General features: G+C 54.6%; 1 protein-coding gene across 3 annotated transcripts in view; it reads right to left on the reverse strand.

Moving 5' to 3' along the window:
• Positions 1 to 25,411, reverse strand: part of CACNA1C (calcium voltage-gated channel subunit alpha1 C) — a 459,271-nt gene that overhangs the window by 331,921 nt on the left and 101,939 nt on the right. For all 3 annotated transcript variants that reach the window (XM_055567708.1, XM_055567698.1, XM_055567691.1), the window contains exons 2-3: positions 9,466 to 9,787; positions 5,777 to 5,882 (exon numbers count right to left, since the gene is read on the reverse strand). In XM_055567708.1, coding sequence (XP_055423683.1) covers positions 5,777 to 5,882; positions 9,466 to 9,787 — 428 coding nt within the window. The remainder of the gene's footprint in view (positions 1 to 5,776; positions 5,883 to 9,465; positions 9,788 to 25,411) is intronic.

Here is a 25,411-nt window from a genome sequence, read left to right on the forward strand (position 1 = left end):
CTTCGGTGTCTGCAAATGGAACTAAGACATTACTACTGAGTTAGAGATGCCACGTCCTACGACAGTCATCTGTGCAACCCTGCTTACCCCAGCATTTACCATTTTTATTTTGCAACAGAACCTAGTTGATTTTTTAAAACACCAGTTAATGCTGCCACGGGCAGGGCGAGGTGTGGGGACGGGCGCTTTATCTCTGAGGATTCTTCCCACCCCCTCCTACGCTCACAGTCCTGCACGTTCAGGGGAACAGGGGCCACTACCCCCACATGTGAGTCCACGTGACACTTGGCCCCCCTCACCTGTCACTTCGCTTCTCTGAACTAAAAGGACGCCATCTGGCAGGCTCCGTCCACTCCCCGTCCACTCACTCAACAAATATTTATCAAGAGCCTGGCAGGTGCCAGTCCCTGCCCAAGGCACTGGGGACAGAGCAGCTTCCTGGGATGAATTCTCCACCCTGAAGTAAACAAGTAAAAAGACGTGACCGTTTGCTGTAGTGGGGATTAGAAGCAGTGTTTGCAGAGCACCGGCGCCTGCTGGTCACTTGCAAAAGGGAATTGTTATGACTAAGCAGGTCTCCCGGCCCCACCTGCCGGAAGAGGCACAAACAGAAAGGTTCAGTGACTGAGGGGAGCGCCCCCCTGTCCCTCACCTGGGTTAGTCCCTCTCTCCCTGGGTCAGCGCTGCAGGCCTGGCTCCAGAATGGCTCATAGGCTGTAGCTACACCGGGTCCCACCCAGACCAACTCAGCAGACCCCAGGGCAGGGCTGGGGTTGGGGGGTGGGTTGCCTCAGTGAAGCGTCTCCCTGAGGCCCTGGTTAGGAGCTGGGCTGAGCCCCGAGTCACCCCGTCTACACCCCCACCTTGAGCACCCACAGACAAGACCAGCTGCGATGCGGGCCACCTGCCATCACCTGTCCGTGGGTTTCCCACGCCTGGGGACCACACGCCAACCCCGACTCTCATCTACCGGATGCATGCAAGCCCCACAGAAACATCTCGCCTTCTAGAAGACCTGACGGTGCAAGAGGGCTCAGCTTACTGCAGGAGGACCGGGGCCTGAGCCCACATCTCTGCTTGCTTCCCAAACACACACCCTGACGCATCCTAAATACAGACCATGGGGTATCCTCAGCCCAGTGCAGCCTGGAAGGGGACCCCACAGGCTCGGGCAAGACCTGGCTCCCGAGCTGACCAGCAGGGACTGGGGTTGTTCCAAACATGGTCCCTGCAGGGTGAGTTGTGGTGGGGGGCTGTCCCTCAGGGACCCTTCTTTAGCCCTGAGGCCTCTCTGCCTCTCTCCCTGTGTGATGAGACCTGCGAGTGGGCAGCCCAGATATCCTCTGTGGGTGAGGGTTCCAGAAACCAAGAGCCTGTGTGTCTCGTTGCCCACAAAAGCTCTCCCAAAGGGCCCTGTGGGACCTGCATCCAGGACCAGACAGAGGACCCCAGGCTTGGGCTGTGAGCTCTCCGACCAGCACACACAGCCTCTGCTGGCACCTTGATGGCCCCCAGGCCTGAGCTTGCCATCCTTACAGCCAGTCGGGGCCACCCCATCTCACAGCATAAATGGGAAACTGGAAAGGCCTGCCTTCTCCCCGACACTTGGGCCCTTCTGCTGAGCCCATTCCCCCGGCCCCAGCCCCCATGTTTCCTCCTCTGGCCTCTCCTCTGTCCCTCGCCCCTCTGGAACTACCTGGTTCTGGCTTCAGAAAGCCCAACACAGCTCTGTTGTCTGCACAAGGTCAGTCGCCAAATATATTCTCTTAATGTTCCAACCCAATCCAAGTCTGAGCCGACTTCAGGGTCTGTTGGGAGCTGGGAGTTTTCCACACACGATGAGTCCACCCTGCCAGCAACAGAGCTCAGGAGACGTCGTCCAATTTACCTGTAGGGCAGCGGCCCCCTGCGAGGGCATGGGGGGGTTCACACACTATTTCTACAGGATGCTCTGTGTGGCAAGTCACACTGCCAGCTACAAGGCTGTGAATAATGCGGAAAGCAGTGCCATGTCACGGGCCCGTTCACATTTCCTTCTGCTCCACTAGCACCAGGAAAAGATAACAAAGATGACGGATTTAGGTGCAATGGTGTATGTTAGATGGAGCATAAAACAAACAGGCTTTTACTTAAATAATGAGAAAAAGACCTTTAAAAAAAATTCCATACTGAAACACTTTTCATCTCCTGGAAAGAGAAAAAAAGCAAAGTGCTAGGAAAATAAACGGGGGTTGTATCAAGCAGGTTGCAGGGGGAAGGAGCTGGGCAGAAGGAAGGAAGGAGGTCGAGAGCAGGAGGGCGGCTGTGGGCCCGCAGGTGTCAGGGGGACCCCCTCCTTCTGGACAGTGAGGGTCTTTGCTAAGTGAGTTATTCTTGGACCCGACAGAGGACACATCTCTGGGCAGCTGACTTGTGTCTTTCTGTCTGGACCCTACAGAGAGCCATGGGGAGAGGGCAAGCTGACAGGGCCCCACTCGCAAGAGGGCAAACATTTGGGTTGCTTTTCCCAAAAAGCAGCCCATGATGCCCAGCAGCAGGGGTGCCAGGGGGGCGAGTTAAACCCATGGACTCTGAGCCCTGCGGGCTCACACTGTAGCTGCTCCCCCACCTGAGGGACCCACAGGCTCTGAGGTGCCAGGCCCTCTGCTGTACGTGCAGTATCGCCTCCGTCTCTGAGCAGGACTCGGCGACTACAGTTTCTTGTTCTAAAAAAGCCACGAGAGTCATGAGAGGTTGTCAAGCTTCCTTTCAGGGGCCCTTCAGTGATTTGGGGGCCACATTCTGGAGGGACAAGGGGGCAGCTTTGGTCCTCAAAGCTCCACAAAGAGCCGCACGCATCCCTGCTTCAGGGTTCCAGAGGCTACAGACATGACCAAGGCCCCCGCTCCGCCCGGCGCCCCAGCCCCCTCTCCGCACTGTCAGCCTGGAGCTGCCAGCCAGGTGAGTGTGAACCACCCTCCGCCGTCTCCAATGGATTTAAATCTCTTTCTCGAGCCTGGAAGACTTGGCTCTCGCCATCTCCCTCTGACTCTCAGGCGGAACCTCCCTGGTGGCCCCGTGGCGCCTCCTGTCCACCTGCCCCAGCCCTCCCCTGCACCTGCCACAGATGCTCAGAGCCGGGCCTGGGGCTCCTTCAGTCCTCCCCGCCTCGCCCAGCAGGAAGTGTCTCTGGAGTCCCGCCTGACACCTGCACGCTGCAGTCTCCTCCTGCTCCGTCCACAGGCTCCTCAGTCACTGCCCCTCATCCCGGCCCCTTAAAGCTGACCTCCCGGCTGAAGGCATCTCTTGCCCCACCCTCACCCAATGAGAGGAATTCTCAAAATGTGTGTCTGTGTAGGTGTGTGTCTCTGTGTGTCTGTGTACATGTACATGTGTCCGTGTATATGTGTGACTGTGTATATATGTGTGACTGTGTGTCTGTGTACATGTATGTGTGCCTGTGTGTATATGCATGCATCTGTGTATGTGTCTATGTGTGTATCTGTGTGACTGTGTGTGTACATGTATGCATGTCTGTGTCTGTATATGTGTGATTGTGAGTATCTGTGTATAGTGTGACTGTGTGTATATGTGCCTGTGTCTGTGTATATGATGTAGATGTGTGACTGTGTGTGTACATGTATGTGTGTATGTGTGTGTGTGTCTGTGAGTGTATCTGTGTATCTGTGTGACTGTGTGTGTCTGTGCACATGTGTGTGTGTGTGTGTGTATATGTGTGTCTCTGTGTGTGTGTGTGTGTCTGTGAGTCTATGTGTGTATATGTGTGACTGTGTATGTCTGTGTACATGTATGTGTGTCTGTGTCTGATATATGTGTGACTGTGTGTACCTGTGTATATGTGTGTGTGTGTCTCTGTATATATATTTAGGCTGGAGGAAACTCTCCGTCATCCGGGCACATTCCCCTACTTTACAGTCACTGCCCAACCCAGAGCTTTAGAGAGGCAGCAACTGCCTTAGCAACTAGAACCCCCTCTCAGCCCCCACATTCTCTGGTATACCCCGATTCCTAGTGTAAGGTCCCCCAAGTCCTGGCTGACCCCTACCGCTTCCCCTCCACCACATAGGCTCACCCTCATGGGGGAAGATGGAAGATGGACCAGTGGTGCAGCCTGGACTAGCTTGGGCTTGCGGGGGTCGCCCTTTACTCACAGCAGTTTTACTGAGGTACAACTTACATACCAGGAAATCTGCCCATTGTGAGGGTACAACTTACATACAGTTGTATGACCATCACCACTGCCTAGTTTCAGAGCTTGTCCATCACCCTGTGGAGTGATTTTAAAACCATGGTCCCTCTGCTCCAGCCCGGAGGACATCCTAGGACCGCTTGCTCTCCAGCCCAGCGTGAGGAGGGGCCAGCAGCTCTCAGCCACCCAGAGCGCCCACCTGTACACCCCCCACCCTCATGGACTCTGGGTGAGGGGCCATCCCTGGGACCTAAGATGACAGCAGCCTCCTCTGAGCCTTGGCCCAGAGTCGACCCAAAGCCTCACTGGCTGCCAAACAGGCCTCAGAGTCTTTTTCTAAGTTGCAGATTAACTGAGAGGCTGTAGAGTTTCACGGAGGGTGGGGTTTGGGGGGTGCGGTTATGTGACATGACACTGGGAGAAGAAGTGGCACCAAGGAAGGCCCTGCTTTTTCCGGGGGCCTCTGGGACACCCCTGGCGTGTTTCTTTTGACACAGCAAAGAGCTCCTGCCTGCTGACACAAGGTCGCACCTCGGCAGGCCACGTGGACTTGGGCTCTGCTTGCCATGTCATCGCTCAGCTTGCCAGCCAACTCTGGAGCCTGACCCCACACACAGCTCAGGCTCCCTGAGACAACCAGGCAAAGGTTGCAAAGTCCAAACAGGCATCAGACACACTAGCTGCAGGGGCCCAAGAAAATGTCAAAGACTAAAAAGCACAAGAATTGATTACCCCGTGATATCAAGAGAGGCTGGCGACAGGAGAAGGAGGCCCTGGTACTCTCCTGTTTCTTCCAGAAACAACCACCAACTGTCCTCTGTCACTAACTACAGGAAGCTGCCAACGACCCGGGAGATGCACTTTGTGGGGTCACGTGAGAAGCTCTGGAGTCCTGGCAGGGGAGGGGAGAGGCAGGACTTCCCCCACAGCCGGCGGGCGGCCCAGGATCCCGGGGCGCCTGGTCGGGCCAGCTGCATTCCACAGCCCCCTCTGTGCCCAGACGACTTTGTGATGACTTCAGGCTCAGCACAAAGTAAACACTCTCCACGCTTTTTCCATGGACACGTTCTAACCCCAAACTGCCAGCACTGGCCTCCCGACCATCCAGATGGAAAGCCGCCTTTCCCAAGAGCATAAAACCTTCTTAACTAAATAGTCCATCTTGGCTGCAAAAGCAAACTTTCCTACAAGCTTCCTAGAAATTACTTCTCGAGCACCGAGCCTACGAATCACCTGAGCAAAGCCCCCTCAGTGGAATGACGGCCCTGGGAGCAAACACGACGGAGGATCCAGAAGGCACACTCATTCCAGCAGACACCTGCCCTTCCGGTATGCGGGTGGAGAGAGCACCCACGGGCCACTGCCCAGAACTCACACTCGTGTGCATCCTGCTCCCAACTGCCTGACCGCAACAGTCTTTCTTACAACAGGCCGAGATAAGACAGGTGCTGATGTGAATAAAGAGGCCTTGACATCCAAGCTCGGCCGGCTTTTGTAACATCAAGCATGTTCCAGCTCAAATCCACGTGGTCCAAGCTTAGCCCCCACTGCCATTGTGCAGAGGCAGGCACACGGCGGTGCACTTACCAGGTTGGAATTCGTGGCGTTGGAGTCGTCCTCTGGGAAGGGAATATAGATCGCTAAGGCCACACAATTGGCAAAAATAGTCAGTAAAATAATGATTTCAAATGGCCTGGGAAGAGGGAGTTAAGGAATTAATGCCACGGGAAGCACCAGTGAAACACACACACACACACACACATATATATATATATATTTAAATGAATCGGAGATCCATAAGAATTTTGTTTAAACAATACATTCCAAGCCCCTTGTGTTCTGAAAAGAAACATATGCCTTTTTAAGTGCTTCTAATGGGGCCCCGCCAAAATTTTTCCTAATATGTCAAAAGCAGTGGAGGCCAGTCGCGTGCCAGAGTAAACACAGATTTCTAAAACTTTTTTCCCTTCTTTTATTTATTTAGATTGCACTGGACTTCATTTTCTCTCATGTGTGCCCGGACTCGCCCCCGCCCACCCCTTCCTGGGCCGCCCTGCCCGCGGGCTCGCCCGCCTGCACTGGGGGCCCGACGAGGCTTGGCTTGAAACAGGCAGACTCTGGGAGGCTCAAGGCAGAGACTTGACTTTGACTCTCCAGCGAAATTTGGAGATAATACTTTCAATCTTTTAAGTTGAAGTTCAGAGTCTCTTTTTTTTTCTTCATCCTTATTCTCTGACAGCTTCCAGAGAGCCTGAAGGTGGCCAGGGGCTCTGGACCCCAGCAGCAGGGTAGCATGAGCTGTGCGGGTTGGGGGCAGCAGCTGGGTGCAGGGGTCTCTTCCATCTACTCAGGTCCTGCTTTCGTGGGTGGGGGTGGGGCGGCCTGTGTCCCAGGGTCTCCTGACTTGCTGTGGGTTGTGCTGGGGTTTGGAGGGCGTGGGGATAAGCCAAGCTTCACTCCCCAACCCTCAAGGAGGTCCCTGTGCCTGGATCTCTGCATCAAAATATCAGGCAGATGCAAAAATGAGCAACTGTGACCATACACCTTCTGCCCTGCACTCTTGATGGAAGGCCATGGGGTGGGGAGTGGGGGCACTTCAGAGGAAGGGCCCAGCTCATGCTCTTCCAGCCCCATCTTCCCTCCTCCCCAGTACAGCCACGTTTCCAGCCCAGTCTTTGGAGCCTCACCAGGGGAGGATGAGAAAGAAGGCAGCCATTCCTGGAGGCAGGGGCCGCCTCCATCTCCAGGGAAGCCTGGGCTCGCAGAGCTCGCAGTCCTGAAGCAGACAGAGGCCTTGGAGATGGCCTGGTCCAAACCCCTGAGGCCCAGGGAGCCAGAGAAACTCCCAAGACCCACAGCAGGCATTGACCTGCCAGGCCAGAACCCAAACCCCTGCCCGCAGAGTCCACTGTCCACTCCTTTGCCATGGACGTCCCAGGATCTGAGTTCTCAGGGCAGCTTGGGGCCTGGAAGGAATTGGTGATCCTCCAGTTCAGGGCCCCCTGGACACTGTGCTGCCTACGGGTGGGTCCCTTGGCCCTGAGGGCGGAGCTGGTCATCTGCTCACCTAGCATGCCCCCTAAACACGGTCAGTCTTTGTGTCACCTTGCCATTGAGAAGACCTGCAATGGGTGCCCAGCCTCCCCACTGGACAAACAGAAAATAAAGCAGCGTCTCCCAGGGCCGAGCTGGCAAATAGCAGAGTCAGGTCTGAACCAGAGCTCCTGACTCATCTTTTCCATCATCTTGCTGCCTTTGAGCTGGCCAGGGATGCGTGGGGAGTTGGGATGCTGGTGGGAGGAAGGCTGGGGGCTGATGCTGACCGAAGGCTTGCCCCCTCAGGCCCTGCTCTGACCGCCTTGCTCAAACCGCAGCGTGGTGGGCAGTTGTCATCCCATTCCTAAATGGGGGAAGTGAGACACAGAAGGTGACAGGATGCATCAACTTGCCCAGAGTCACCTCGCTGGGGTAGGATGGGGTCGGACCAGAAAGTCTGGCTCTGAAGTCTGAATTTGTCAGGAGTCTTTTGCACTGATCCACTCTGAAATCATCCCAAGCAATTGTCGTTGCAAAAGTTTTGTGGGAACTTTTTTGGTGGACCATTTTTCAAGTCTTTATTGAATTTGTTGCACATTGCTTCCACTTTATGGGTTTGTGTCTTTTTCGCTGGGAGGCACGTGGGATCTTAGTTCCCTGACCAAGGATCGAACCCATACCACCTATGTCGGAAGGTGAAGTCTTAACCACTGGACCGCCAGGGAAGTCCCACCCTAAGTGTTTTTAGGAAATCGGCTCTTTCAGGCCCCCTCCCACATGGCCTCCTCCCTCTCGCCCTGTCCCCACTCAGCCCAGGCTGGGCATCTTTGTCCCCATCATCTACCCTGGGGCTCCCCTCCGCAACCAGGACAAGAGCCAGGCCTCACATATCAACCTGTCCCCTCCCCACAGGTGGGTGACAGCTGAGTCCAGGTGCCTCCTGCTCTGATGCCCACTGTGAGCTGGGAGTTTAGGCTCAGGTCGGGTCCCCTTGGGACCCCACTGAACTGTTGACCTTCTCCTGACCTCCTGCAAACCGCCACCACCGCCCCGCCCCCCCACCAATGCCTTTCTCTTAAACTCTGGACTCACAGGGAAAAGGAAGCGGAGATGTGAGTTCAGGGCACCTGGATCTGAACCTCTGGTGTGGTTAGAGCGAGTGCAGCTCCTCCAGGCCCCCTGCCCCACCCTGGACACATGGCCCAGCCACCCCTTCACAGCCCTGACCAAGCGGTGCTGACAGCAGCCCGACGGGGACCCACAGATCCAAGCCTCTGACCCAGGCAGTGAACACCTCGGCCCCGGGACCCCCTGCCCAGTTCTGCAGCTGTGCCGCGCTTAGGCCACCTCCTCTCAAGTGATTTGGGACTTAAGGGGCTCAGGGTTTGACAGAACAAACATTTCTTGCTAAACAGAAATGGTCTTCTCTCTCGAGTCATCTCCTTATACCTTTCATCCACTCCCAAAACTTAGAAATCTTTCCATGGAAAGTCGTCAATGAAACCTAACACCCGTCCTGAACCCTGGGAGACGTGGCAGGCTTGCCCGAGTAGCTTCTTCCTAGGAAAACGCCTAGCACTGAGTCCAGGGTTCTAGTCCTGTCTGTACCACCCTGCAGGCTCCGTGTCCTCACCAGGAAAGTCGGGGGCACACGCACTCACCCTCAAGGGCCTTCCCATCTCCCTCACCCCACGAATCCTGGGCAGGATTGCTCCGTGAAAGCCCAGCCCTTCAAAGCCTCGTCCTCTGCAGCCTGCGCCCACCAGGTTCTGTGCAGACACGGGGTCTGCGTCACTCCCCAGGCTGGTGGGTCCCAACCCAGCTGCACCTGGAGAGTTCAGCCAGGCCCGGGCAGAGCTCAGACACCTGCGCTTCATCCCAACCCCGCAAGGAACACTGATGGACTCCTCCAACCTCACGGGGAGGTCACACGGCTGTGCCAGCCCATAGATCAGGAGGAGGTGACATGTCAACCCACACTGAGTGAGCCTGAGCAAGCTCAGCCCGGCAAGCGAGGAGAAACAACCCCTTAGTCTTGTTTCCTTAAACACTGCTTTTATGTACAGAACAATACCCATGGAGCTGGCTGTGCAGCCTCTGGGGACTCTGGCCCCGTCCCCAGAGGCTCTGACTCAAGGCTGGGGAGGGGCTAGAACTCTGCATTCCAACCATGCCCAGTGACCGACCCAGTGGTCTGAGAACAACCCACCACAGGCCACACAACTGAGGCCAAAGGATACTTCCACTCGACGATGCTGATGCAGGCCCTCCGGATGGGGTTCTTTAGGGTCAGGCAGAGCAGGGCGCGGGGCGGGCGGGTGGCCGTCGTGCTGCCCTGCTTCTTGGGCTTCCCGTACTGCTGCCGCTTCCGCTGCGTGGAGCTGACCGTGGAGATGGTCGCGTTGCCAGCACTGCCCATCAGCTTGGCCTGCCGGGCCGCGTCGATGGCGGCCTGCCAGGACAGGGCGGCCCCTGGCGTGGGGATGTGCTCGGGCGCCAGCCCTGCGGCCGCGTTGGCGTTCATGTTGGCATGAGCCGGGCGCGGGCTCCCATAGCTGGGACCTGCAGGAGAGGACAGGGACAGTGGTCACTGCGGGGGAGAACCAGGAGCCCTGGCAATGCGATCTAGGCCCCAGACTCACAAGTATTTTTTTTAAAACTTCATTTCAAACCATTGCAGGAGCTGGGGCGGCGACCCGTGGAAACACCAGTGTGACACTGGGTCTGCTCTGGTCCGAGCTCAGCCCAGGTCAGCTGTGTGACCCTGGACACATCTCTCTACTCATTTTAAGCAGAAAAGACACAAGATGTATGCATTACAGCACTTGGGGATCTCAGAAACACAGCGAGAAGAAGAGGATGCAGAAAAGGAGAAATATGCTATGCAACACGTAGCAGTTAAAACATATACTTATAAGCACACATACAAATAGAATAGGATAGAATGGTTGTCTAGAGAAAGTGAGGCACAAAATAAGAACAGGATACAGGGACAGGAGAAAAGAATGAATGAATGAGAGCCGCTGCGTGAATCCATGCTGACAAATGTACAGTGAATTGAAGGATATAGTTCACTCAAATCTCTGCACCTGAGCTCAAAAATAAAAGTAGGAATCATAAATGAAGGGGTTGGACCAAAGCGAGGTGACATCCAGATACCGCAAACCCGTCTGGCGACGGGTGTTGTTGGATAGGAGAGCCGGCAGCTGTGAGGGTTTTAAATCACGACAGCAGGTCCCATGACGTCCCCCCAGTTGAACAATAGGATCTATGCACCCTCCTGACATAGGTTGGCCTGCTGTGATTGTTTTGGCTCATAAAGTTCAGCAGAGGTGACACAGAGGCGACTTCTAAGGTAAATGGAAAATCTGAAACGCCAGCCCTGGGCCGCCACGCTGTGAGGAAGCCCCACCAGCCTATGTGGGGGTGGGGAGTCCTGTCCAGCCCCCAGCAGCTCCAGCTGTCATCTGACTGCAGCCCCACAACAAGACCCCAAGCCAGAACTGCCCAGGGAGCCCTTCCTGAACTCCTGACCTGCAGAAACTGGAGCAGCCCAGTGTGCGCTGTGGAGAGCCACTTGTTCGGGGTGACTCATTGTGTAGCATTTGGCATCTGGGAAATGGCGTTGTGTGACACCGTGTAGTGAGTGTGGCCAGGAGGGGACAGAGGGGCAGAAATCCTGGGCAGGACCCAGAGGACTCCAGCATAGACGCCTCTGCATGGCTCTGGCTTGTAGGCAACACAAAGCTCCAAGACTGCCCCCACAACACGGCCTGGGCCTGGTGGGTTCTCCCCCATCTGCCCACTGACACCTCCCCGGAGAAGCCTACAAGGTCCACCAAGAGACTGACCCAGTCCGGGCCCTGGGACGACCTGTGACCTTGAGACTGGCTGCTGGCCAGGCTCTGCAGGATAAGGAGGCGCTGCGAGAATGGGGTGATGCTGTGGGCAAAGAGCCTGGCATCTGGAGACCACATCAGTCGCACGGGAGACAGTGGCCAGAGCCAGGCCAGGTGCATGGACACCACTTGCAAGCCCCCCTCAGTAACCCTCTCCTCTGCATTATGTGCACGGGGTTCTTCCAGGGAAGCTGCTGCTGCCTCTTGGGGCCCCTTCCCCCTCCTCAGGACAGGCTGGACCCAGATGACCACGTGGTGCCTCACCCAGTGCTCCTCCTTCCCATAATCAACTCGGGCTCACCCTGCTAGGTTTGCCCTTCAAAGTTACTTTTGCTCCCAGCTGGCCCTCTTGCCTTCACCACCGGCCTTGTCCCCGACAAGGGCCAGTTCAGAGATAAGCACGTGACCCAGCTTAGCCTCAGATCCCAGAGACACTCTGTCCTGGAGACAGACTCTGACAACCACTGGGCTCCTGCATCCAGCCACACTTGATGCCAGCTCCACCTCTGAGCTCTCCAGCTTTATTCCTTAGGTAACTTCACTTGAAAGAGATGGGAATACCAGACCACCTGACCTGCCTCTTGAGAAACCTATATGCAGGTCAGGAAGCAACAGTTAGAACTGGACATGGAACAACAGACTGGTTCCAAATAGGAAAAGGAGTACATCAAGGCTGTATATTGTCACCCTGCTTATTTAACTTCTATGCAGAGTACATCATGAGAAACGCTGGGCTGGAAGAAGCACAAGCTGGAATCAAGATGACTGGGAGAAATATCAATAACCTCAGATATGTAAATGACACCACCCTTATGGCAGAAAGTGAAGAGGAACTAAAAAGCCTCTTGATGAAAGTGAAAGAGGAGAGTGAAAAAGTTGGCTTAAAGCTCAACATTCAGAAAACGAAGATCATGGCATCACTTCATGGGAAATAGATGGGGAAACAGTGGAAACAGTGTCAGACTTTATTTTTTTGGGCTCCAAAATCACTGCAGATGGTGATTGCAGCCATGAAATTAAAAGATGCTTACTCCTTGGAAGGAAAGTTATGACCAACCTAGATAGTATATTCAAAAGCAGAGACATTACTTTGCCAACAAAGGTCCATCTGGTCAAGGATATGGTTTTTCCAGTGGTCATGTATGGATGTGAGAGTTGGACTGTGAAGAAAGCTGAGTGCTGAAGAATTGATGCTTTTGAACTGTGGTGTTGGAGAAGACTCTTGAGAGTCCCTTGGATTGCAAGGAGATCCAACCAGTCCATTCTAAAGGAGATCAGTCCTGGGTGTTCTTTGGAAGGACTGATGCTAAAGCTGAAACTCCAGTACTTTGGCCACCTCATGCAAAGAGTTGACTCATTGGAAAAGACTCTGATGCTGGGAGGAATTGGGGGCAGGAGGAGAAGGGGACGACAGAGGATGAGATGGTTGGATTGCATCACTGACTTGATGGACGTGAGTCTGCGTGAACTCCGGGAGTTGGTGATGGACAGGGAGGCCTGGCGTTCTGCGATTCATGGGGTCGCAAAGAGTCGGACACGACTGAGCAACTGAACTGAACTGAACTTCACTTAAGCTCTTCTGAATTGGTTTTCTGTCCCCTGCAGACCTAATGCGCTTGCTCAGGTGCCTGTCGGGACTGCCACTCCTGCCTGTTTCCCAAGTCACGCCCTCGCACCACCACACTAGTGACACACGGAAGTTGCCAGTTTCACGCTACCTGACTGACGGGACCCCCATGCGCTGTATACCTCAAGGGCTCTGGGACTTTTCTGAACCCGGCAGGAAGGCATATTGTGACAGGTTACTGTCAGCTGTGCAGTCAGGAGAGGCGGGTGGGTGGCATTTTATCACAGAGGTGCAGGTGCCCGTGACCCACCCGCTGGGCCTGAGAGGAGCCCTCCAGGTCTGCATGGGTGCCAGCTGGTCTGCACCTTCTCCTCCATGGCAGCTGCTCCTGCACCATGCCATCTGGTCCCCATGGCATCAGAACCCCACCCCCACTCCCAGCCTGGAGAGCAGCCTCTGAGCTCTCAACGCGTGGCCTGTGCTCTGTAGACACAGGCTCCGCGTCTCCATCAAGGACCCAGAGGAGCCAACCCCTTCCAGACAGGGGTTCCATCCCTCACATGCTCGCCGCCATCGTCACTGTGGGGCATCCCAAGCTTAGAGCAAGGGAGACCCTGCTCGGCCAGGCCTCTGTCTTTCTTAGGAGGCCCCAGAGGAAGAGACTAGAAGACAGGACGCGACGCATTGAGGCACCTGCTGCACGAGGGTCCCGTGACAACCAGCAGGTGCATGTTTCCATCACCCACAAGAGCAGAGGACATGGAGTGAGGCTGGAGGTGCTGCGTCCACTCGCTCTGTATGTGCACTCACGGGGGCCATGAGCCAAGCACTCTGTGCCCGGTTCATGGCCTCAGGGTGAAGGGCCTGCAGTTCTAACCCCAAGAACACCCTTTGTGTTTGACGTGACCCTCATCAGGCAGCATCCAGCATGCCATCAGCTCTGGGCCCCCAGGGTGGAGGTGGGTGGACAAGCCACCCAGGCCAAGCGGGTCCAATGTGGCCAGGTTGTGTGTTTACCAGGTTCACCAGCAGGGGCTGTGACCCTGCTTGCTGATTTGATCTGTGAGAAACCACCTTCCTTCCTCGACCCCTGGCTTGGCCAGCCTCTTCTGGAGCTCCTGGAGCAGCCCCTCCTCTTCCCTCAGGGACGTGGAAGCAGCCGTGACCCTCTCTGACACAAGGACCCTCCAGGCCACAGCTCTCTCCTGACGCGAGGCCTCAACAGTGCCTGCCCCCTGCTGTCCCCAGTTGTCCCCCAACCCCCTGAACTCTCTCACAGCACCAGCCACATCCAAACCGACCATCCCAGAGTCCATGGATGATGCTGGAAAAGACGGCAAGGCGCAGCAAGGCGGAGAAGACACCCATCACCCAGGGAGGCCGGCGTGGGTGCATCCTGGGCCCCAAGCCATCGAGACCAGGGTCTCTCGGAGCCCAGAGGCAGTCGGAAAGCCTGGTCTGGGTGGGCCGACTTCAGAGCCACCCGAGCCTCGGTGACCTTATTTACACTGTGAACCATTCCCAGAGCACTCGGACCTCTCGGGAGAGCACCATCTGGAGAAGCACACACGAACAGGCCTGCGGGGAAAAGAGGAATGACAACCTCCCCAGCCAGAGGGCAAGAAAACAGCCTTCAGGGTCTCAGTCCTGGAGCCCGAGCGCAGCTGCAGCCCTGCAACCAGGATGGGGAGGGGCGTGGACACACACACGCACATGTACACAGACACACACACAGACACAGACACACACAGATACACACACACAGACACAGACAGGCACACACACAGATACACACAGACAGACACACACACAGACACACAGATACACACAGACACACACACAGACATACGCAGATACACAGACACACACAGATACACACAGACACACACACAGACATACGCAGATACACAGACACACACAGAGACACATAGACACAGACACACACAGATACACACAGACACACGCAGAGACATACACAGACACAGACACATAAGACACAGACACACACACAGACACACAAGACACAGACACACACAGACACACACAGACACACACAGACACACACACAGACGCACAGACACACACAGACACATATAGAGACACACAGACACACACAGACACACACAGATACACACACAGACACATAGACACACACAGAAACACACAGACACACATAGACACAGACACACACAGATACACACAGACACACACAGAGACAACAGACACACACACAGACACAGACACACACAGACACACACACAGACACACAGAGACACAGACAGACACATAGACACGCACAGACACAAAAGACAGAGACACACAGACACACACAGATATACACAGACACACACAAACACTGACACACACACATACACACAGACACACACACAGACACAGACACACACAGAGAAACACAGACACACACAGAGACACACAGACACACACAGACACAGACACACACAGATACACACAGACACATAAGACACAGACACACACACAGACACACACAGACAGACACATAAGACACAGACACACAGACACACAAGACACAGGTACACAAACACATATGTGCACACAGACACATGCACACACAGATGCACACACACAGAGATACACACACACACATACAAACACACAGAGAGGTGGACACAAACATACATGCACACACACACAAGAGACACGTGTGGCCCTGCAGACTGGCCCCTGCCGAGGCTATACCTCCAGACCCAGCTCAGCCTCCCTCACCCCACGTGACTGTCCCCCACCCTACACAACTGTCCCCCATGCCCTGGGATGACTCCTCAGTCAGGTCTGAGGCTCCATCAGAACCCCTGGGGCCTATGACAAGAGGACATGGTGATCTGAGAACGCCAGGAATGGAAAAGCTCCATCTCGGACCCCACACGGGTGCCGGAGCAGAGTGTGGAGGGAGGGAAGCGCTCTGTGTCTGACGGCTTCTGTTAGCAGGAAATAACCACCCAATGCAAAGAGACCAATTTTCAAATTACAAAGCTGATTCAAAGCTTGGTCTCCTGGCTGCCAGCTGAAAAGATGCCACTGTCTAAGCAAGCTCCAGCTCCTGCCTTCCCAGACGATCTGCCCGAGCCCAGGGAGGCAGCCCAGCTGACCAAGCTGTGCACACAGGTGGGCATCCATAGCGGACACCTTCCTTGTATGGAAGAAAGTGTCTCCCACTTGAGAAGGAGCCCAGCTGCCCTGGGCAGCACCCCCTACTGCACCCACGGCTCTGCTCCGAGGGACCAGGACAAGGCATCGTTCAGCCTCAGGACTGTCTGCTCTGCTAGGGTTCAAACAGGAGATGAGCTCAGGGCTTGGGCTCCCCTGGGGCCCCTCGAGGAGCTGGAACTTGGAGCCTGGGGACAAAAAACCAAGTGGTTTTCTTTAATCTGCCTGCCTATATACACCCGGCCCAGGGGCCCATCCCAGAAGAGGCCCAGCCTCTGCTCACTGAGGCCCGTGATGATGATGATGTCCTGGTGAGGACGACTTGGAAAACAGTGCTGGGACTGGCCATCTGCACCCGAGAGGACAAGCTTTCCCAGGCTCCCTGCTGTGACCACAGAGGAGCATTTCCGGGGAAGAGGCTGTGAGCAATGACTTCCCCCTCTGGTGCCCCAGCCTGGTCCAGGCCGCCACCCGTTTCTTGCCTGAGATCCGGCAGCAGCTCTATTTCCCTCATCCTCCTGCGTGTCCCCAGCCCAGTCTCCAGGCAGCAGGCAGAGTGACCTTTTAGAAATATCAATCATGAATCAGGCCCCATCGTCCTCCCAGTTAAATCTCTTCAACGTCCAGGCTCTGCCACGGGCTGTGAGCCCACAGCAGTGGCCCTGCCTGCTTCTCTGCACTTCCTTCTTCAGCCTGGCCCACCCCTTGCCTGCCATCATGGCCCCGTTTCACTCAGACAAGCTCCCTCCTCGCCTGCCCCAGGACCCTTGCACGCCCTCAGTATGCTGTTCCCTTTGCTCTCTCAGCTTGGGGAGTCCTTCTCAAATCCCCTCCCTGACCCCCCAGTGTAAACCCCAGTGGCCAGCAGGCCTCCACATCAACCCTCAGAAGAGGAGCCCAAACCCCTGGTGCCAGAAAGGGACCCCCAATTAGCCACGTGTATGGAAGGGGCTCAGAGCCACTGACTGGCTTTGTGAACACAACCTCCCTCTCTGGCCTCAGCACCTTCAGCTGCACACAGAGGGGTCTCTCCCAAGGGCTAGGCTTTGAACACACCCAGCACAACCTCAGCTGATTTATGAGATGGATGCATTCCTGTAACACAAAGGACGTGCTTTCTCTCCGTCCAGAAGCCACCCAAGGTCTTCGCAGAAGCCCGTGGTGACCCGGGGGCTCCGTTCCCTTTAAGAGCAGAGCAGCCGACCTGAAACAGAAACCGAGCTCTCTCTGCCCATTAAAGGCCAAATGAGCAGCAACCAGGAGGCCATTAATCTTCTCCATCAAGCGCGTTGCTGAGATAGCCGGGTGCTCGCGCAGGGAGGACGGGACGCCGTCTGGGCTCAGCAGACAGCCCAGGCCAGCCTTCGCAGCTCAGAGTGCTCCCCATGGGGGAGGCTGGGGTCCCTCTTGGCTCCAAATGGGCTGACTTAGCAGCTGTCCACCCTCCTCTCCTGCGCTCTCCTGTCTCAAAGAGGCTGGATACACTTTCTGATCTCCCTGTGGCCAGATTGCTGTGGCCGTGGGGTTGACCAAGTCAAGGCCTGAATTGAAACGAAGTCCAGAGGGGAGAGTGTTCATGTTACTACTCTTGCTCGGTAGAGACAGAAAGGCTCTGGCTATGGATTCCTGATCCCTGGACTGCAGATAACATGGTATGATCTGAAGCCAGCTCAGGGCAAGGCCATGTCCAAATTCCCCAGCTTCCCATCATTCCATGGCTCCAGTCCCCTTGGCAATCCAGCATGGTTCTGGTATCACTCCGGATGCCTCCCCTGCAACATGCTCCCGCAACCCTTCTAGCTGCTTTGTAAGCCCTTAAATTCCTGCATTAAGTATCTTTCAGGGACTTCACCAGTGGTCCAGTGGCTAAGACTCTGCCCTCCCAATGCAGGGGACCCGGGTTCAATCCCTGGTCAGGGAACTAGATCCCACATGCTGCAACTAAGACCGGGCACAGCCAAATAAATTAATTTGTTTTAAAGGTGTCTTTACTCTTAAAATGGCTATGGCAGTGTCTTTGTAGGTCTGGACCTTGACCTTGACTGACCCAGCCAGGCCACAGCAGTGTTGTCCTACGGAACTTCTACAATGATGGAGCTGCTCTATAATTCTGGGTCGTCCAAAGTGGTAGTCCCAGGCCCTGGCTTTAAGCACTTGACACGGAGCTAGTGCAACTGAGGAACTACATTTTGAATCATGTTTGATTTCAGTTCATTTGCATTTAAGTAGCCTCCCTCGGACACGAGGAGATCAAACCAGTCAATCCTAAAGGAAATCAATCCTGAATGTTCACTGCAAGGACTGATGCTGAAGCTGAAGCTCCAATACTTTGGCCACCAAATGAAGCACTGACTCACTGAAAAAGACCCTGATGCTGAGAAAGACTGAGGTCAAGAGAAGGGGGCAAAGGGGATGAGAGGGCTGGACGGCATCACCGACTCAACGGACATGAGTTTGAGCAAACTCCAGGAGACAGCAAAGGACAGGGAAGCCTGGTGTGCTGCAGACCATGGGGTCACAAAGAGTCGGACACCACTGAGCGACTGAACAACAAGCCTCCCATCCCTAGCAGCTACAGCGTGGACGGGGCCATCCATATCCAGAGAAAGTCGTGACGGGAAGAGCAGGATGAGGAGGGATAGGTGTGAGAAATGGGAGAGTCCTCCAGAGCACGGAATCCCAACTTGTGAAGGAACTTAAAAAAAGCAATCCAGCCCTGATCCAGACGCTGTTGGGTGGGTGGATTTTCTGATCAGGAAATAACCACCCTATGCAGAAAGACGCATTTTCAAAGCATACAAGATTCTAAGATCCAACAAACAACTCAGAAACAAAAGGTCATTCTTCAAGGTTAGCACACTAGACGAGTGAGAGGCTCGTTTTCCCAATGGGCAGACAGGGATGCTGGTGTTTCCCCACCGCAGCTGAGCCCACAGAGCCCAGCCTCGGAGATCCCGGCCAGGATGGAAGCCCTCATCCCGACCCAGCCCCCAAGGCGTCTCCTGAGCCTGTCACCATGAACCGTGTGCCTGCTCCTTCTCTTTCCTGAGCTGTTCCTGCACTAGTCTCCAAGTCTCCTCGTGGTCCCTTTGCCCTCCTCTTCACTCATCCTCAATCCCAATTTTATGAAAGCCACTAAATATGAACAACTTATAAAATACTATTTTTTAAAAAACAGAACTGTTACTAGTGACTATCTTCGGTGACGAGTGACATTCGTTTGCGTGGGGCAGATCAGCCTGGCATTTGGGGCCCTGGACTCAGAACCAAGCTGGCCGAATTCCAGTCACATGACCTGCTGGTACCTGAGATTCCTCACCTGGGAAACGGAGATGATAACAGAAGCTAATGCACATGAGTTAACAAACGTATAACCTTCAGAAAACTACTTCAGACGGAGACCCTTATAAGTACCAGCTATTTTTTCATTAGTTTGTTTTCCAAATTCTGTACAACCATCAATTCTTTGGTAATCAAAGAGAAAAAACAGTTACAGTTTTGTTTGACTGTGTTAAGTTAAACTTCCAAAAATTGCTGTGGCCAAACCAGCATCAGGTTCTTGTCCAATTTCATGTAATATCAGGTGGGTGCCATGAGGTCTGAACAGATATGGGCACAGGCTGGGAAAGGAGTCAGGTCAGGACACCTGGGGCCCTGTACACATGTACACACCATGTGCACACCACACATATAACACATGCAAATATACGCAAACACACACGCACATGGCTCCCTGTCCTCCCCCAGACACGGGGGAGGACATGGGTCTTACAATCTTATGCTTTACTCCTCATCCAGGTGGGACACAAGCAGTATGGAGCCGACTCCTGTACACTCACGGGCCCCTCACAGCCGTACTCTGCATGGAGCACGACGCTTCTTTCATTTAGAAAAGTCAATGCCGTTTATCTCGTTTATCCCTGTGAAGCCTCTGCCAGACAGCAGGCAGACAAGATGCGGAAAAGCAACAAAAAATGAGCAAGTGGCCCTGAGGCTGCTGCCCCTCTGTAAACACTAAGCTGCAGATAGACACGAAGCCACCGTGATGCTCTCCTGACTTTGGGGGGAAGAACCAAGCCAGAAGCCAGGAGACCTGAATCCCAGGCCCCACTCTGTAGCCAATTTTTCAGGGTGCTCGGGAGGTTCACTTTCCCTCTGTGGGTCTGAACTTCCCCTTCTTTAGAGTAAGGAGGCTCAGCGGCGACCGTACGAGTCCCTCCCGGCCCACATATTCACATCTCAGAACCGTGTGGTCCAGCCCCTCACACCTCCCAGGCCGGTGCAACTCCCACCAAGTTCCTCGCTGCCCAGGTCTCCTCCCTACCGGCCTCAGGACAAGGGCCGAGAGGGTTCAGCCCACCACCCACACCCCTCTGCTCCCTGGCCTGGGAAGGGGTGCCCGACCATGCTCAGTGGCCACCCCTGGCCAGCCACCTCAGGCCCACATGGCCAAGAAGCCAGCACAGACAGGACAGCCGTCCAACCCTCGTTTCTTTTCTAGCTTTTCATCTCACAGTCTCCCCAGGACTTCAGGGTCTCAACACAGTCTACCTGGAAGCCCTCAAAGCCAGGGAGGGTGCTTCACACCCACCAGGATGGTGTCATCAGAACACCAGAAAGTAACGAGTGCTGACGAGGACACGGAGAAAGCAGAAGCCTTGGGTAAGGTTGCTAGGAAGGTAAAATGGTGCAAATGTAACGGAAAATAGCACGGTGGTTCCTCAAAAAATTAAACATAGAAATCACCATATGATCCAGCAATTCTGCTTCTGGATATTTATACAGAAGAAGAAAGTGGGGACACCCAGCTTCACAGCAGCGTTATACAGGACAGCCAAAAGCAGGGAACAGCCCCAGTGTCTGTCGACAGATGCACAGGACAGATGAAGGGATTAACACTCTGTGATACATACAATGGACCATCATTCAATCTTAAAAAGGAAAGAAATTCTGATGCAGTGTGTCAGACGCTTCAACCTGAAACTTGAGAACAAAATGCACAGTGAGATGAGCCACAAAGACAAACATTGCATCGTTCCACTTACAGGAGATGCTCAGAGTGGTCAAGTTCAGAGACACAGAAAGCACCATGTGGGTCAGCAGGGGCTGGGGAGGGAGTGGGCAGAGCTCTGGAGATGACAGCAGTGCTGAGGGGATGACAGTGTGAATGTACTAGGTGCCACTGAAGTATCCACTTTATCAAAGTTACAATGGTAAATTGTGTGGTGTCAATTTTACATATTAATAATATTAAAAAATAAAAAATTTAATTTAATTCAATTTTATTTTAAAAGCCAAAGTGGGATGAGTGTTGGACTCAGAGACTTGGAAGAACATCTCCAGAGGCAGAACACCTGAGCAGACAGGTCCCCCCTCTATGGAGGAGAAAGCTCAGGCTTGAGGGTCTGACCATCCCAGGTTATCTCTGGCTCTGCCCAGGTTCTGGAGCATCCCCAGATTCTGGAGCATCCCTAGGTGATGGAGCATCCCTAAATGGAGAATCCTGGGACACTGGAACATCCCTAGGCAATGGAGCATCCACAGGCACTGGAGCATCCCAGGCAAGGGAGCATCCCCAGGTGATGGAGCATCCCCAGGTGATGGAGCATCCCCAGGTGGAGAATTTCTGGACACTAGAACATCCTTAGGCAAAGCAGCCTCCACAGGCACTGGAGCACCCCCAAGCAATGGAGCATCCCCAGGTAATGGAGCAGCCCCAGGAAGAGCATCCCCAGGCACTGGAGGATCCCCAGGAGGAGCATCCATAGGCAGCTGCAATGGTGCCTTTCCGCAGCCAATATCCCACATAGCAGGTATAAAAAGATGTATTAGCTGAGGGAATCTGCTTTCTCCTCTGCATCCTGAGAGTTCCCGTCACCAATGACAATGCTGCATGGGACCCCGGCTGGAGTCGACTGACCTGAGGAGCCCTCCAGGTTCTCTGGATCTCAAGTTCCAGCTCTTCCCTCAGAACGTCCCGTGTCTCTCTCCCTTGCATGTGCTGCTTCCTGTCCTTCTGGAGTCCCAAGCAGCCATTCCCCTTCTTCCTCCTCAGGTTTCCTGGACATCTTCCAGACCAGGAGCCTCTGGGCCCTCCTGGCTTCTCACTCCATCCTTTTCTCCAAGGAGGACAGAGGAGACAGTGGCTCCTAGTGGGGCACAGGGACCAGGGATCATTCTTGGTGCTGCCCAGACCCTTCCCAGGCCTCCAGTGCATCCACAGGATGGGCCAGGAGGAAAAGTGGGGGTGGGGGTGGTACATGAGAAAGTCCTTGTGCAAGAATGCAGGGGAAGGCAGAGGTCAAGGCACTTTCATTTTCCTTCCCAGGAGGGAGCAACAATCCACAGAGTAGAAACTGGGGCTGTAGAGATACTGTGGGACTCCATAGGTCTGACTCACTGGCCCGTCTACGTGACTGTCCTCCAACTGAGTCCCTATGGCAATCAGGAGGGTGACAACCTTTTGACAACTCAGATCTGGAGCTGGTCCGTGGAGACCGCGGGAAAGCAAAGGGGTGTGGAAACCCTGGACGCGGGGGACAAACCCCAAGGGAACTGAGGGACTAAGGGAGCCGAGGAGGAAGCCTGGTGGTGGGGGCACCCATCTGGAGCCATGTTCCCCGTAAGCCCCCACAGCCCAGGCAGGGGAGCCACACGTCTGAGGCCTGGGCAGCTCTGAGCCATTCCAAGGATTTCCAAAATTTTTATAAGCCCTTAGCAGGCACATCCATACACGAAGCCGCAGTGAACAGCAGGTGTTCACTGGGGTTCTTTAACTGTTGACCTTGTCCATTGAGTTGGCCCTGGGCCCACAGGAATGCAGGGGGCCATCAGGCAGGGTGCAGTCCTCAGCCCTCCCCGCTCCACCCCAGGTCAAGGAGACCAGGACAAGGTGCGCTGGTGCCGGGCGCATATCTCCCCCGCCCCCCAACTAGGGGCTGTGTGACTCTGGACAAGTTCATCCCCGTGCTGTGCTTCAGTCAAGTTGACCAAAGGACCTCTAAGGCCCTGTACATGGTTCTGCGTGCCCTGATTCCAGAATTTGGGTGTTGGTGGTGGAAGGATTTATCATTTGGAACGTGCTGGTGAATGTACTTCCTAGATGATGTCCCCTCCCACTCCTGAATTTCCCCTTTTAACACTAATAAACTCTTAAATCTGGAAAGCGCCACAGACACAGTGGATGGATGGATGGATGAGTCTGCTGTGGCTCCAGAACTGGGCTGCGTGGTGCTCGCTCCCCACGGCGCCCAGCCTCGGGCATCTGCTGCTCACCAGGCCACTCTTCCTGGCCCAACTGATGTGCTGGAGCTTGACAGTGCCCTCAAATGTCTGACTCGGTGGGAACCTCCCAACATTTGGCTTTTCCCATCTGTGAAATGGGGATCAGAGCAGACCTGGGTCCTGGATGGTGAGTCACTTGTCTCCACACACATCCAGGAGGGGACAGGGTCCAGGGTCACCTGCTCGGCTCTGCTCTCCTCACTCAGCATCTCATCAAGAAAAGCATCCTCTCCTTAGAAAACAGGCTGGACCACACAAAGCTGTGTGATGGGTAGTGCCCTGGCCCCTGGCATCTGAGACAGTGTGCTGAGCACAGAGATGAAAGGCAGTTCTCCTTATAAAACTGTGGGCTTGGGGCTCCCACTCAGGATGACCAGTGCCCTGTCCAACCTCCTGGTTGAGCCAAGGAACTACGAAGCCCCACCCACTGACCCCAAGTCATGGGGGATCAAGCAAGTATGGCAACAGGTTATGACTGGGAGAGGGAGGGATGCCTGCCTGGGATGTGGGGTTGGGACAGGAAGTTCCTCCCGTGACTGGGCACATGCACACACATACAAGCACGTGCAAACATGTGTGTCCTGAGTGTGTACCATGGAGGTGTACAGTATCTACAGGAAGGGTGCACGCCAGCCTGGCAGGTGGAGGACAGTACCTCTAACAGCTGGGAAAGGCAAAGAAACTGATTCTGAACTTCCCTGGTGGCAGAGTAGGTACGAATCCACCTGCCAACGCAGGGGACACAGGATCAATCCCTAGTCCGGGAAGATCCCACGTGGATTCGCAGGTGTGGTTGAGAATTCATTCATGTTTCTCACTTGCTTTAGGATACACTAAGACAAACATCCTGGACCGTACGAACCGGACTGCCCTAGGGACCTCACTCAAGTGGAGTCAGATGGTAGTCGTCTTTTTGTGCCTGGCGTATTTCACTCAGTGTAATCCTCAAAGTTCACCCCTGCTGGAGCCTGTGACAAAACTTCCTTCCTTTCCAGGCTCAACCACACCTCCTGCGAATCCATCCCCACTCGACGGACAAGACCATCCAAGATGGGAGCAGGGACCTGTTCCCATCGAGTGGATGACAAAATAGGTCACGGAATTCAGGCATCTAAGTTCTTGAGTCTACAAGACAATAGCCCTTCCTGCTTAGCTTAGAAATGGTTGGGAAATATCACCCACAGACAAATACTTTTCCTATGAGCATCTCTCAGAACAGGTATGAGCCGAAAGCACAGCACCAGATTCTTTTGTTAAGAATCACAGAGCAGGGGAAGACTCTGAGCTACCCGTCTGCCTCGGGCACCAGCAGGTCACATCTAAGAGATGGGCTCTGCCTTCTCGGGCCCCCATCCTCAGATCCCAACATTCTGGAATTCACTGATTCTTTCTTTGTCTCTTACCTAAAAATTCCACATTTTCGGAGTAACAAGAGAATGTCTACTGTAACACCATCCCCTTTAAAGCAATTTTTAAACCAACATTGTTCTTATATATAAGACGGGCTCTACCCTTCAGGCTTGTCTCCTCCAAGACACACAGCACCAGTTCCTTCGGTTTCCCGAAGCCGTGTTTTCCACTGTCTTCTTTTACGACTCTCATTGCTAGTCTTCACACTGTCTAATTGTCTCTAAAAATAGTCTCAATCCATAGCCAGCATCCCAGGAAGGACTTCAGAGCATGAGATATTTGAAAGGACTCTCTCCTGTCCTGTTGGGACTTGGACTCAGACAGGCTCCCATCCAGGCACACACATGGCAAGGGCCGGCAGCTGCCAAGGATCAGATGGTCCAGGCCCAGACACGTGAGCAGGGCAAGGAGGGTTGCTAGGAGACTGGAGAGATGGGGAGGCAAGTCCAGCCAAACCAGCCAGCAGAGAGGACTGGGGTTCGGAGAATGGGAAGGCAGAGAGCAAGGCACAAAGCCCAGACCCGGCAGTGGGAGAGCCAACGTGCTCAGAGCACAGAAAGAGCCACCGGGGCCAGCAGGGCTCCAGGGTGCAGCCGGGGACACGCGGGGACAACGGGCGAGACTGAGTAAGGGTGTGGCAGGAAGTGTTAATGCCCCACTGTCTGTGTCCCTTTCCTCCTGGGCCACAGTGAGCCCACAGTGGCCAGCCTCCCTGGCAGCTGGACACGGTGGCCTGGAGACGAAGTTCTGGCCAATGAAGCGTGAACAGCAGTGATGCTGCTGCAGCCAGTCCCAGCCGGGAGAGCCTCCCACACACGAGCCCCGCTCCCTGTCTGCAAC

This window comes from Bubalus kerabau, chromosome 1, assembly GCF_029407905.1.
Source record: "Bubalus kerabau isolate K-KA32 ecotype Philippines breed swamp buffalo chromosome 1, PCC_UOA_SB_1v2, whole genome shotgun sequence".
NCBI classification, from domain to species: domain Eukaryota; kingdom Metazoa; phylum Chordata; class Mammalia; order Artiodactyla; family Bovidae; genus Bubalus; species Bubalus kerabau.